Source organism: Sorex fumeus, unplaced genomic scaffold (genome assembly GCF_029834395.1).
Source record: "Sorex fumeus unplaced genomic scaffold, SorFum_2.1 ptg000037l, whole genome shotgun sequence".
Lineage (NCBI taxonomy): Eukaryota > Metazoa > Chordata > Mammalia > Eulipotyphla > Soricidae > Sorex > Sorex fumeus.
The window spans coordinates 62,522,978-62,539,017 of NW_026606094.1; the positions used below are offsets into that span (position 1 = coordinate 62,522,978).

Consider the following 16,040-nt stretch of genomic DNA (forward strand, 5'->3'; position numbering starts at 1 on the left):
GCCAGAGAGATATGGCAGAGCACTTGCCTTTTCATGACCAACCCGGATTCAATCTCTAGCACCCTTTATGGTCCCCTGAGCACCACCAGGAATAATTCTTTCTCACCATTCCTGGTGGTGCTCAGGGGACCATATTTAGTCATTGAAATTGCCTCTGTTTAGATGCATAAAGAAGTCTATTTACTTGAAAAACTGTTATATATATTGTTAAAAATGCTTTTGTTCGGGGCTGGAGCGATAGCACAGCGGGTAGGGCGTTTGCCTTGCACGCAGCCAACATGGCCGATACAGGTTCGATTCCCAGCATCCCATATGGTCCCCCGAGCACCGCCAGGAGTGATTCCTGAGTGCATGAGCCAGGAGTAACCCCTGAGCATCGCCGGGTGTGACCCAAAAAGCAAAATAATAATAATAATAATTCTTTACTACACCCCCCTGGGAGGGAGGAAGTATCTATATTTAACAAGCACTGATGACTGTTTGGTTAAGCAGAAATTGAACTCATCTACCTGAACTTCAAACAGTACACTTCTACTTTACACTCCCAATTCTTCCTTCTGCTCCATGAAACTATATCAGTAAGAAGCAACTTGGGAGGCTGGCAAAAGTAACTAAAAAACTAGAATGACTTAGGAGCAAAAAACTTAAAATAAGATGAGTTGATTTCTCTACTTACAAAGCTACATTAGATCACGGTCACAGTCACGGTCCTCCTGTTGTTCATCGATTTGCTTGAGCGGGCCCAGTAATGTCTCCATCATGAGACTTGTTGTTACCATATTTGGCATATCGAGTACGTCATGGGTAGCTTGCCAGGCTCTGCCGTGCGGGCGAGATACTCTCGGTAGCTTGCCGGGCTCTCCGAGAGTGGCAGAGGAATCGAACTCGGGGTCAGCCATGTTGGCCACTTGTAAGGCAAATGCCCTACTGCTGTGCTATCGCTCCAGTACATTAGATACTCTGATCAATTATTTTCTCCAGAATATCATAATTTTAAGAACATTATTTTCTTTTCCTGGATTGTAATATAAATTAAATTACATCTTTCTACAGATTGAAACTTTTCAATTCTGTTTTCAAAAGTATGATATCATAAATATGAGTAACTCTGTTACAGGGTCTTTTAGGAAAGAAAATCCCAATGAAGAAAATTCTATTACTTTTGTACTCCAAAACAGACAAAATGTTTTATGTATTCAGAGTATTTATCAGAATCATGTGCCCAAAAGTAGAGATAGAGTATGGGGAAAATTGTCTGCTATGGAGGAAGGGGGAGGGTTGGAAAAGGGGATATACTGGGGACACTGGTGGCGGAGAATGTGCACTGGTGGAGGGATGGGTGTTTGATTATTGTATGATTTAAACTCAAACATGAAAGCTTTGTAAACATATCTCATGGTAACTCAATTTTAAGAAAAAATAATTACGTACTGGAATTTGACAGCTTGATTTTGAATTATAACATTAATATAAGATCCCAGAAGAAAAACTAACTGAATACATTCTCCTTATCTCTTACCTCATTCATATATGTAAGGGCTGGAGCGATAGCACAGCAGTAGGACGTTTGCCTTACAAGCAGCCAACATGGCTGACCCGAGTTCCATTCCTCCGCCCCTCTCGGAGAGCCCGGCAAGCTACCGAGAGTATCTTGCCCGCATGGCAGAGACTGGCAAGCTACCCGTGACATATTCGATAGGCAAAACACAGTAACAACAAGTCTCATGATGGAGACATTACTGGGCCCACTCGAGTAAATCGATGAACAACTGGAGGACCGTGACCGTGAATATATGTTACTCAGCTCACGAAGTTCGAAGAGTAGAATTCAGCATAACATATGTAACCTTTATGTTATGTATGTAATCTATAGTACTTAGCAGTACTCAACCATGCTTCTATCTGTAACTTCAAGAATTTCTGAAGAAGAACAGCCTGAAAACATAACAAAAAGAAGAAAGATAAGCAGTTTCAGACACAGGCTTGGTGGTAACACTATAACAATCAGCTCTGCTAATCTCTTGGGTTTTTTTCTGATGTTTATAAACCCATACATATAGACTGCTTCTCTGGTGCTGATCAAAACATTTGTGTTCTCTAGTCAGTCCCACCCCAACCTGTCCAGGTTCATTTCCTGGAAATATGTCAATGCCTAACTTCCAAAGAGAAGTTAGAGGAACAGCATTTCCTTTAATCAGCTTCTACAGTGAAAGAGCCCGAGGGAGGAAATTGTAGGAATGTGTTGGAAATAATAACCAACAGTCTCTGTATATTTTCTTGGAAGAATTTTGAACAGAAATTTTAAATGCGCCCTAAGAAAAAACTTTTTTACTCTATATAACATATATTTATTTTTTTTCCTGAGTTTTCTTACTTTATCAGTAGCCATACACCTCCATAATTGATTTCAGCAGCAAGTGATAGCATGAATTTTTGCAGAAGCTGGATAATGTGCTTTCTGTTAAATTAGAGGGCACATTCCAGGATCACCCTAAGAAAGGGGGGAAAAAAGCCAACGACTATATTTACTGCAGCACTTAATTTTTTATTTTGTAATAACTTAAACATTAAGTGGATTAAATAATATGTACATTTTCTATTACTTGAATGTGGAATGATATATTGTCTGAGTCTGTGAAATCTGATTATATGTCTTGTATGTTATTTCTACTTGCTCAGGTTTATGTAATCTTTATTGCCATCTTCTGGAGGATTTGCTTTTATATGCAAATAGGTAATACTATATCAATACGGGTCCTCTCTTAAAAGAATCTAGAGCCTCAAGCCCTTTCTGTGTGTCTCTACTGAAAAAGTTGGTGAAATGCCATAACCACAGAGTAACTTAACCTGGAAGTCAGTACAGGAAGCATTTATTTATTTATTTATTTATTTGCTTTTTGGGTCACACCCAGCTATGCTCCTGGCTCTGCACTCAGGAATTACTCCTGACGGTGCTTGGGGAACCGTATGGGATGCCGGGGATCGAACCCAGATTGGCCACGTGCAAGGCAAACGCCCTACCTGCTGTGCTATCCGCTCGGCCCCAGTACAGGAAGCATTTTTTAAAAATCACAAGAAAGCCATATGCACATAAAATTAACCCCCTGCTCATTTAAAAGCAGTGCTCTGAGCTGGAGATGTAGCTCAATGGGCTGATATGTCTTGTAACAGGAGACCCAGGTTTGATCCCTAGTACCACATGGCTTCCTTGAGCATTATACGGAGTGACATTTCCACTATTAGAATTCCATGTTTGTGATATAAGACTTTGAACATACTGAAAGAGAAATTCCACTGTAAATAGTATCTTTAAAACAAATATAAATCAAGCCCACTACCGCATAAATGAGTCCTGGAGAGCTTTTCATTATGGTATATGAATAAAGTGCACTGGTAAAGAAGAGATTTCACAGAGATAATCCGTTACATCTTTGAATATTGCCCAGCAGAGTCCTGCTATTCAACAAGCAGTCCTGAGATCACTAGTTGATTCCCTGAGCACTGCCAGGAGTGATCCTGAGAAAAGAGGCAGGTGTGATACCTGAGCACTGCTGAGTGTAGCCCAAAATAAAACAAAGTAAACCCCAAAGAAGTTCATCTGAAGAGGGAAGCATCCCAGTCACACAGTCAAGGTTCAAAAAATAGATACCTAGTGCTACAAAGAGTAGCATACATATTTGGCCCTAGAGTTATTAGGGCTTCAAATATTTGTTATGACTGAAAACTGATTTAAGAAAGTACATTTTTACCTCCTTGACACTTGGTTTCATAGAAAACCAAGCTGATCTCAGAGAAAACATGAGTACTCACAACTGTAACCATCTATTTTCACATACCAAAAGGGAAGATCAAAGAGAAAAGACCAAACCCAGTGTCTATGGCCACAAGTACTGAACTAGAGGGAAATATATCAGAGAAATCAAGCTCTGTCTTGGGTTTTAGGGAGGAACCTAGGTTTGTGGCTAAGTTTTGGCTCTTAGAAAGAAAAACCATAGACACTAAAATAAAGGTGAAACTGAAGAATAGGAAGCGACTTGACTTGAGTATACAGAAACCAAACTGTGGGGTTTTTCCCAGGCCCATATCTGCAATGTTCTTTTTTATAAGTTACATAATCATGTGTTCAAGCATTCATTTATGCAACAAATATTTACTGAACCTGTACCATGTGGCTAACTCAGTGATCAACAATAGGCACACCAATGAGTAAAAGAAGCAGTTTGAGCTTTCAACCACAAACTTCAATCTTCTGAGAAAGTCATACTTTGCAAAACATATCCGCTTCTTTTCTTATATATTGCATTAAGTATTACAAAGGGAAAGATCAGAGTTCTTGCTCTAAGAGTAGTGCCAGGTTGCCAACTACTTTAGATTAGGAGATTAAAATTACTTTCTTCAGGCAATATACCAGAAGTTGCATCAGAATTTTTTTTTAATTTTGGGGGCCAAAAATAGTACAGGGATTAAGATGCTTGTCTTGCATGCAATCAATCCCTAGCTTCATAGATGGTCCCCCAAGCACCACCAGGAGTGATCCCTGAGCAAGGAGCCAGGAGTAAACCCTACCACAGTCATGTGGCCCCCAAACCCTTGGACCCTGCAAAAGAAGAAAAATGTAACTATTTCTTAGTACTTTTAAATACAAATTTGATGGCAAAGAATTGACATTGTTTTGTAATTGTTTCATACAAAGCACTATTGTAACCATGTTACCAGCTTGCACTGTGAGATTGAAAATTATGGGAGTGACCCACTGAGCACTACTTGTAAACCACCCCTCACAACAAGGGAAAAATCATCTTTAAAAAATATAAGAGTAGCGTCAAAGTGATAGTACAGTGGGTAGGACATTTTTGCCTTGTATAGGTCCAACCCAGGTTTGATCCTCAGCATCCTATTAGGTACCCTGAACAATGCCAGGAGCAATTCTTGAGTTCAGAGCCAGTAATAACTCCTGAGCATCTCCAGGTGTAACCTCCAAAACAACAAAAATAAAATTTTAAAAATTTTATAAGAGTAAAGAAAATCATAAAGAAGAGCATTTAAAGTATTGATACTGATACTGTAGGTCTAGCTGTGTGTTTACAACATGAATAGTCTGTCAGCATCTACTTCTATATTGTCAACATGAAGGAAAGTACCATCAATGTTAAATGTATTAGTAACACTACACATCAAAACTCAAAACATAATATGAGCTCGAGCTGGCCCAGTAGCGTCTCCATTCGTCCCTGTCATGTGCAGGTGTAGCTCGATGACACATTGAGAGCTCCTTCAGGGTCAGGGGAATGAGGACCATTCATTGTTACTGTTTTTGACATATCAAGTACACCACAGGTAGTTTGTCAGGCTCTGCCGTGTGGGCGGCATACTCTCAGTAGCTTGCCTGACTCTCCGAGATGGATGGAGGTTTTTATGGCAGCCTCTAATCACCTTTACAGGTGTTCCTAGTCAGGCATATAGGTGGATATGATACTCTCAATAGCCTGCCGTGTTCTCTGAGAGTGAGAACTAGAGAACAAGAGGTCGCGTGGCCGCGAATGCAGCTGCACGCTTCTGGGAGCTTGGTTTTATAGTCTCTGGATGGCTGTTGATGGGGCTACACGGCAGTTGGTGGGTGTAACTTTCTAGCTACTGGAAGGTGGGGGAGCTGATTGGAGGAGGCCCAGTCCCGAACCGAGCAGGCTTGGAAATCTCAGCCCTGGGTCCTGCAACACTTGGGTTCCTCTGCCAGTTCCTCATCCAAGCATGTGGACAGTGGTCTCAGCATGGCTTTGACTGGGTCCTGGAGGTCTTCAGCTGTCGAGGCTCTGCTCGGGCCAGAGAGGGAAACTCAACCCTCCCTCCTCCAAGGGGCCCTGGTGAGGACAGCCAGGCATGGGGGTAGGAGACTCATAAATAATATGAGAAATAATTTAATATTCTTTTATACATATATTGATTCATGCATTAATATTTACTGAAAAAAAATCTCCACTTAACGTAGGTACACACCATTCAAACTTGTATTTTTCAAAGGTTAACTGCACATTCTTCTTTTAATGCAATATGTAATCTAATAACTATTTATATATTATGAATATAACAGCTAAAATATAGCCAACAGACAAACTCAAATAGGCACACCCAGGTTCAAGATTGAAATTTTCCAACTTGATAAATTCTGAGCACTAGTGAATATACCAAGTTCTGAGGGGAAAATCGGGATACAACGGATAATCAAATGCAAAATATATATTCCCAAAAGGAAGCAAAATTTCCAAACTTTGAAATGACCTAGGAAGAGGTGAATGGATCTACAAACAGCTTTTACAATCAAACGAGCATCTTTAAAAAAAAAATAACATGACTCTCCCACCGTAAAGCCCAGCAGCTCCCACCCACATCTGACATCTTCCAGCATAGAAACAGGCGTGCCCCACAAATAATCTCGAATAGAACTTGATGCTATAGAATCTCCCCAGGTAGATCAGTCAGGGCTGAAAACTATGGGGCCTTCTCAGGAAGACAGTGGATCTTTCATTCTGCCTGAAGGCACAGCATCCCCCAGCCACATCTGACACCCTTCCACGCTAAAATGGCCCAACTCTACAACGGAACCTCCTCAGGCCGCCAAGCCACCAAACGGTTCCAGCTCCATAGCTCCTGGAGTGCACAGCCACGGAAAATAGCCAAACTCCATAATACTGTCAACCCAGTAGGACCAGAGGAAATCTAATGGGAATGTTGCATAGAAAGCCCATCAAAATTCAATGAGAACCAACCATCCCAATAAATCTTCAGAAAAAGACTCTAGTGGCATCATTGTGAGATATAACAATTTTTATTGATCTATTTTCATTTGTCTTTGTGTTTTAACAAGCAATGTGAAGTAAATTTGTGCCTGCTATGTAAATTTGGGTAGCAGGTGGGAAACTGGGGACACTGGTGGAGGGGAAGGTCACACTGGTGGTAGAATTGACGTTGTAACATTGAATGCCGGAAATAACTGTATAAGAAACAACTTGGTATATCATGGTGTTATAATTTAAAAAAAAAGAAAGGAAAAGATATGGAAGGATCCTCTGAGGTATAGATTATATCACATGCTCATTTCATAAAAATAAAGGAAGTACATAGTTATGGCTCGTAGAAACTTTTTGTTTGTATATTATATGCCAGTGGAAAGTAACTGGTTCAGAGATTTTCAATTTGGGATGAAAAAAAGTGCCCCACCTCCCCTGAGAGAGAGAGAGAGAGAGAAAGAGAGAGAGAGATAAAGAGAGAGAGATAAAGAGAGAGAGATCTTTTGGGAGGATCCTAAGGCTATTGTAAAAAGATAAGCTTGACCCTCTTTACTATTGTATAAAAATCTGATATTAGTTGGTAAGTCATCTACAAGCAGAATATTTACTCTAAGTAATGAAAGCAACATTCAAAAGTACACAAAAGCAAATGAAATCAGAGACCATCATGTATACCTAAACGCAATTTTACATTAACTGTGTGTAGCTTGTTTGTTTTCTTTAAATCAGTGTTCTTCCTTAATCTGAATTCAAATCACTTCTTTATCTTTACACATCGTCTTCATTTACATACCTCTGGAAAGCTTTATTTTTTTCACAAGTTTAATAATTTATTTCCTAAGGTAAATGCTCATGAATCTATAAACAGCTATAAACATCATTATTGCCTATTTCAGTTATCAGTGAAAAAGAAACAAGATGCTTAGTCTTTTGAGAAGTGATGAAATATCTGAAATTTCACTAACTCAAAATTTGTGAAACATTCTAATTTAAATTTAAAAGTGTTTTTTAAAATTTTTTCAGCATCATACTTCTTTGTTTTATTAATCAATAGAAATATATCCAAGCTTAGACTTCAACTAATAAAATTAATTATAAAACTACGAGGTAAGATATATTACAGCATTTAGAAAGCAGACTATAGACCAAACATGATTGTCACCCATTGCCTCCTTTGCAAACCACAACACCCAATAAGAGAGAGAGAACAAAAGGGAATGCCCTGCCACAGAGGCGGGGTGGGATGGGGGGGGACGGGCGGTGGGAGGGACACTGGGATCTGTGGCGGTGGAAAATGGGCACTGGTGGAGGGATGGGCACCTGATCATTGTACAATTGAAACCCAAGCACAAAAATCTGTAAGTCTGCAACTGTACCTCATGATGTCTCACTAAAAATAAATAAATAAATAAATAAATAAATAAATAAATTACAGCATTTAAAAATAACTTCTTTAAACATTCTATAGAGACAAATTATGTATTTTGTGTTGCTATTTCTCATTTTTAGTGTTGATTAATCTATTTAACTTGGAAGCTTCATTTTATCTGATGCCTTTTAATATTTAACCATGAAATATTTGATGGGATTATTTTATTATTTTTTTTTTTTTACTAGTGAGACATCATGAGGTACAGTTGCAGACCTACAAATCTTTGTGCCTGGGCCTCAACCATACAATGATCAAATACCCATCCCTCCACCAGTGCCCACCTCCCACCACCACGGATCCCAGTATCCCTCCCACCCTCCGTCTCTCCCATCCCACCCTGCCTCTGTGGCAGGGCATTCCCCCTTGTTCTCTCTCTCTCACTGGGTGTTGTGGCTTGCAAAAAAGGCAATGGGTGACAATGATGTTTGGCCTATAGTCTACTTTCAGCATGCTTCTCCCATCCTGGGAGGATCCTCCCAACACCTTTATTTGGTGTTCCCTTCTCTATCTGATCTCCCTTTTCCCTTAGCATGTATGTTTGGCCTCCAAGCCACGGAGTAAAATTCCTGGTACTAATCTCAGCCATTCTTGGGTGAAACATAAAGTAACAAAATAGGAGACTAACACTAAAAGTGTTTTTCTTGTGACTCATTATGTTATTATTTTCTTTACATTTGCATTTATAGATATTTCGAGACATGAAGCCACTACCAACTGTTCATCCCTAATTCTTATGAATCCTTTTCTATTTGTTAATGTATTTTTAGATCTTAACCCATTGAAAATTTTTGGTTTCAAATCTCAGGTAATTATATAAAAAAAAAAGTTCACCACTATTCTATTCTACAAGATCAATTTATATCACTCAGAAGTTAAATATAAATACTTTTATACATAATCATTAAATTCGATAAAAACCGGATTCAAACTTATCTATGAAGGGGTATTCCTTAACTCCTGAAGAACTTTCAAACAAGGAACAAGGACATAAATTACATAGATGCACAAGTCATTTGCTTGTAGACAAAAACTAAAAAGAAAAAAAAGAGTTTGTGTACTATGGAAAATTACAGCTACCAACATTCATTATTTTCCTTATGAATGAAGTTTTAAACTCATTGGAGAGGGAAAAAAATCTCCAAGCACTTGCTAATGTTGTGTGATCTATTCCAATGATTGTTTCAAATCAGATCATATAATTCTTCATTCTTTTTGTTTGTGAAACCAGTTACTCATGTTCACTCAATTACTTTCTTATAGGATCTTAACAGAAGCATTCACCAGGCCTTTTGTTCCTAAAGGTTAAAATGCCCTATGAATCACTACCTCACTGAGAAAGAATGCCCTGGTCATAGGAACAAACTCAACCACATGACCAAAGACTCCTGGGGAGAGAGTGGGAAGACTTGAACTTAATCTGATTTCCATAACTAGATGAGAAAAAACTCAGTCAATTGTTCTATCTTGAGTCTCTGCCCCAGATAAAATTTTTTGATAGAAGAGCAATTGTTTTATGTGGCCTTTCTTTAGATTTAGTCCAAAGCAGTAAGTTGCTGTAGAAGAGTGTGAGTCATTCAGAAACCTGCATGCCCCTCTGCAGAAAGATTTCAGTAAGGATTCTAAGAAATTCAGGCAGTTTTTGCTCAACTTTATTCAATCTATGGAGAACAGCTTACAATTTTTGTGGCCGAATACTCCAAATGTGATGCCTCATTGAAAAATGCTGCATTTGTGATTTCAAATATATGTTCTAGAGAATACTCTCAGTGTTTCCCAGGAAACCAGAGTGAAGGGAAACAGGAGACAAAAAAAAGGAGAACTTAGCAATTAGGATATTGGACCTCCAACAACACTTTAATCTTTTTGTGGATCACAAATACAATACCACTTTGAGAAAAAGAATCATGACTTTTAAAAATCTCATTTCTAAAATTCTCTGATGTGAATTGACATGTTTCATCTACTATAGAATTAGCTAGAAAAAGTCCACAGTATTTTGAATAATTTCACAAGTATTTCTATTGAATATAGCACAGCAGTAGGGCATTTGCCTTGCACGCAGCCAACATGGCCGACCCGAGTTCAATTCCCCCGCCCCTCTTGGAGAGCCCAGCAAGCTACCGAAAGTATCTAGCCCGCATGGCAGAGCCTGGCAAGCTACCCATGATGTATTTGATATGCCAAACACAGTAACAACAAAGTCTCCAATGGAGACGTTACTGGGCCCGCTCGAGCAAATCGATGATCAATGGGAGGGCCTTTACTTTACTAATTCTATTATTTTTAATTATATTTTATATTATATTTATTATTTATAATTATATGAAGGTACTGGCAGAGGGACAAAGTCACGCGGGTTCCGGGGCCGAGATCTCCAAGCCTACTCGGATCGGGGCCGAGCATCCTCCACCCAGATCCTCCAAATTCCAGTAGGCGGGGGTCACACCCACCAACTGGCCCCCTGGCGCCATGTAATCCCATCAGCGGCCAAGACTCAGAGACTATAAAAACCAGCTCCCGGAACCGCGCAGCCGCATTTGCGGTCGCGTGACATCTTATTACGGCTTCTTATTATCTCATTCCTACTTTGGACAAACTGGCAGGCTACCGAATGTAGCCTGCCCACATGGCAGAGTCTGGCAAACTCCCCGTGGTGTACCCAATATGCCAAATACCAGTAACAATGATGGGTCTCATTCTCCTAAAGAGCCTTGAATATAATCTCAGGGCTAGGATGAAGGAGACGTTACTGGGGCCTGCTCGAGGCAATTAACGAATAACAGGATGATTTGTGATTTGTGATTTGTGCTAATTATATACTTACATCATTCATATTTATTTTATATTTACATTATAGTTAATTTATATAATATTTATATATTGTTTATATGATTTATATAATTATAAAATTTATTATTATATTGGGCCGGAGACATAGTATAGCGGGTAGGACATTTTCCTTGCATGCAGCCGACTTAGGTTCAATTCCTCTGCCCCTCTCGGAGAGCCCAGCAAGCTACTGAGAGTCTTCTGCCTGCAAAGTCTGGCAAGCTACCTGTGATGTGTTCAATATGCCAAAAATAGTAACAAGTCTCACAATCGAGACATTACTGGTGCCTGCTTGAGCAAATCAATGAACAATGGGAGGACAGTGCTATTATATTTATATAAATTGTACATATCAAATTGTGATATATAATTGTACATATAAAATTATATTTAACATTTAAATATATTATATATGACATATGTTAAAATATATAACTGTATTTATGATTATATAATTATATATTTATATGAATGTATATAATAAAGTTATAATTTTATAATTTTATAAATGCATAATTATATTTAAATTTATACAATTTATATTTATATAACTTATATAATCGTATTAATGTTATATAACTACATTTAATAATTTATATTATATAAATACAATTTTATCATATTTATTCTTATATTTATCATACTATTATATCTACCATTCTAATAATATTCTACTATACTTTGAAGAGCACAGTGGTAGGGCGTTTGCCTTGCACACAGCCGGCCAGCCCTCGATGAGCCGGATTTGATTCCTCCGCCCCTCTCCGAGAGCCCACAAGCTACCGAGAGTATCTCGCCCACATGGCAATGCCTGGCAAGCTACCCCTGACATATTCAATATGCCAAACACAGTAACAAGTCTCATGATGGAGATGTTACTGGGCCTGCTCAAGCAAATCAATGAACAATGGGAGGACAGTGACAGTGACAGTGACTTTGAAGAGTAGATTGAATTATTGTTCAGGTCATTCCATTACCATCCTATATGCATTTTTCTGGAAGCAGAATCCACTTTATTTTCCCTATTAATCTGAAACTATAGTATATGACCTGTATTGGTCAATGAAATGTGAGTGGTTAACTGTACTTACATGATTTACTTATGAGCCCCTTGACCTCTCTTTAACAGAAGACCATGACTCAGATAACAATGCTGACAGCCAAAGCACAAGACTTGTGGGTACATGAATCCCAACTGATGCTAACAGAGTTATAGTCAATAAAAGCATTCTTGTAATACAAGCAAGAAGTTAACATTTATTGTACCAAGACTGAAAGTGCAGAGCCAAGAGTAATCCCTGAGCACAGGAGGGTGCCCCCCCCAAAATAAATAAATAAATAAATAAAGCGGTATCTCCAAACACAATTATATTGAGGTTATGGTTATAGGGCTTCAATGAATGAATTTAGAGACAACCCAATTAAATTCCTAAAAATCACAAATAGTTTAACTTCCTACTTAGTTATACATATGACTTTATCTAAAATAAAAAAGAAGAGCAATGGAAAAATAGTTCAGGTCATATGCTGTCAACCAGAAAAAATTAGAAAATGCAATTCTTTCATGTTCTCAGCCTCACTAGCTACTTATGATTCAAACCATATTTTTTGAGGCGTTCACTACAGGCAATTTCACAAATTATACATTTCAATGAGTCCAGCCTTTTTTTTAGTTTGCTTCTTTGGTTGACTGATTGTTAACTATTCTATGTTTACTCGGTAGCAGAGAAAAAAAGGGAAATACACACACACACACACACGCAATCAAAAAAATGGGTTGCCAGGCCAAGTGTAAGCTTGGAAGAACATCTCTATAATTCTGCAAGTTTGTTCACCAGATTTCACGATAGACATTGGGAGGTATGAGCAAAAGAAAATCCTTTCCTTAAAAGCTCGTAGTATTTTGGTTTCCAGACTTGCTCTGAACTAGAAGTCTCTACACATTCTTAAATATTTTTAATCTACAAATATTTCAAATGTTGGTCTATTTGGGGGCCACCCCCAGAGGTATTCAAGGCTTACTCCTGGCTCTGTGCAGAGAGATCATTCCTGGTGTTTCACAGAGGACCATATGCATTGCCAGGATTCAAAACAGTGTCAGCCACATGCAAAGCAAGTTCCCTACTACTGTACTAGCTCTCAAGTCCAAGGTCTTTTAAATATTCTAGATGAAAATGTAATTTAATTTTGTTCCCCTGCCCTGGGAACCAGATGTGTTTTCCTTTTTTCAATATTCATTTTGCATCATTCTATTTTACATTCAACAGCCATTTTTTCCTCTGAATTTTTACCTGAATTAAATTCTTAAGAAAATTATATTCATGAACACACTGAAAATTTTCTCAGCTGTCGCTGACATAAGTAAATATTTATAAGAAACCAGCTGGATAATAGGATGCATTGACTAAATACATAAACATTATATTCTTGAAAAATGCAGCTCAGGAGCTGTTTTTATAATTTTTCATTATTTGAAGTAACATCACCTAAAACTTTATTTAATCAGGTGTAAAGGGTTGAGGATCAACTTGTGCATACTCTACATTAAGTTCACCAGTGAAAGTCCAATTCTATCAACTGCTCTACTTTATTCTGGTTTATCCTACTTCTTTTCCCTTCTGGTAACCACTACTTGGTCTTAGAATCAAATTTTCATTTTTGTTTTATTTAGTTCAGTTGTATGTTTTTCCTATATTCTATGCATTAGTAAAATCATAAGGTTTTGCCTTTCTTCATTTGGCTTATTTTGCTAGGAATAATAAATGCCCTATGGGTCCATACATGAAACTATGCCATTGTTTTATCTCTTACATACCTGAAAATATTTCACTATGTTTGTGTATGTGTGTGTCACATGATTTTTTAGTATATTCTTTATCCATTGTCAGTCCATGGTCACAAATTGTTTCCATTTCCTGGTTACTGTGAATAATTCTTTAATAAATGTGGGAAGACCTGTATCTTTGGGGTTTTTGTTTGTTTGTTTTGGGGACACACTTGGTGGTGCTCAGGGACTGCTCCTGGGTCTGTGCTCAGGAATCTCCTGAGAAGGCTCAGGAACCACATAGGGTGCTGGGGATCAAACCCAGGTTGGCAGCATGCAAAGCAAGTGCCCTAATCACTGTACTATCTCTCAGGCCAAGATGTGTTTTTTGAAGAACCATTCTCATAGGTGTTATGAGATCCTTGCAGTTTTAGCTTGTATTTGTCTTATAATAAGAGATGATGAACATCTTTTCATATGTCTTTTAGCTATATGTATGAGTCCTTTGTGAAGTACCCACTCAGATGCTAGACTCATTTTTAACTGTGTCTTTTTTATCGTATCTTTTGAATAGTAACCCCTAGTTGGATGTATGATTTGCAACATCTTCCACTCAGCAGAAATTCTTTCATTTTGGTATGTTTATTTTACTGTGAAGAAACTGTTAAGCTTGATGTGGCAACAATTATTTTTGCCTTGACATTGAATTTGAGTCTTCAAATATATCCCTAACGCTGGCATCACCTTTATTCTCATATATTTTTTCAGATCTTAATTAAATATTTTAATTTAATTTTTGTTAAGCTTACAATATGCTAAATAATGATCTAGTTTTGTTCTTTTGTGACTGTCCAGTCCTCCCAACATCATTATTGAAGACACTTTCTATGCTCCATTATAGGCTCTTGGCACATCTTTCATAACTATTTCTCCATGTGTATGTGGTTTTATTTCTGGTATCTCAATTCTGTTCCATTTATATATGTAGCCTTTTTTTCCCAATACCATGATGCCTTAATAACTGTCATTTTGTAGTACAGTTTGAAGAGTACAGTTTGAAGTCAGGGTTAATGATACCTTCAGGAGTTTGGCTTTATGTGTGTGTGTGTGTGTGTGTGTGTGTGTGTGTGTGTGTGTGTGTACATCCCCAGTCCAGGAGCTGTTTCTAATTCAAGGACCAAATTGGTGTGTTTTAAGTACATATCAGTGGGTGTTTATTTGTTGGTTTATTACTCCTACTGGAAATGCATGGAACTGAGAAAAATATTTTAGCTCATTTTTCTTTGTCACTGTCACTGTCCTCCCATTGTTCATCGATTTTCTCGAGCAGGCCCAGTAACGTCTCCAGTGTGAGACTTTTGTTGTTACTGTGTTTGGCATATTGAATACATCACGGGTAGTTTGCCAGGCTTTGCCATGAGGGCAAGATATTCTTGGTAGCTGGTCGGGCTCTCCGAGAGGGGCGGAGGAATGGAACTCGGGTCGGCCATGTTGGCCGCTTGCAAGGCAAACACCCTACTGCTATGTTATTGCTCCAGCCCATTTTTCTTTGATTTACAAATAATTTGTACCAGACATTCATTGTTTCAATATTATGAAATATGATACATCTTTTAATATGTAGCACTATAACACTGTCCTCCCCTTGTTCAACGTCTCACAACAAATTGTGAGTCTTGTTGTTACTGTTTTTGGCATATTGAATACATCATGGGGAGCTTGCCAGGCTTTGCCATGCGGGCGAGATACTTTTGGTAGCTTGCCGGGCTCTTTAATATGTAAAATATAAAAATAAAAAGCAATAATTTGGAACAATTTCTGAATTAATGATATATTTATATTGCTCAAAGTTAAAAAATACTTGAAAGATTGGTTTACCATACTAAGTTGGAATAATAAGCATATTTATGACACAGATTTAAAGTTCCTAAATATCATACTTTTTAAAGCTCAGTGAAATTTGTGAACTTTATGTATTCCAAGTCATATTTATGAAGACTTAGATATAAAATCATTATTTTATCTTACAAATGTCATTATGCATTTAACATTCCTTAAAATTTACATTTTCCAGGGGCAGTGGTAGGTTGATGTCATACTCGTCCTTGCAGGTATGTGGTCTCAAGTTAGAGCCCTAGCACTGCACCACTTGTTTACTGTTATCTGGTTGGGATCCCTGGCACCACAACAAATTCTACAATTCCTACACGTTTATTGCACTACAACTAAA

At 38.0% G+C, this 16,040-nt stretch overlaps 1 protein-coding gene across 1 annotated transcript in view; it reads left to right on the top strand.

Annotated features, from left to right (window-relative positions):
- The first annotated feature begins 6,577 nt into the window (after nucleotides 1–6,577).
- The window catches only part of ABCB5 (ATP binding cassette subfamily B member 5), a 172,966-nt gene continuing 163,503 nt past the window's right edge, over nucleotides 6,578–16,040 (top strand). Inside the window, 1 exon segment of the mRNA XM_056118701.1 lies at nucleotides 6,578–6,697. Coding sequence (XP_055974676.1) covers nucleotides 6,578–6,697 — 120 coding nt within the window.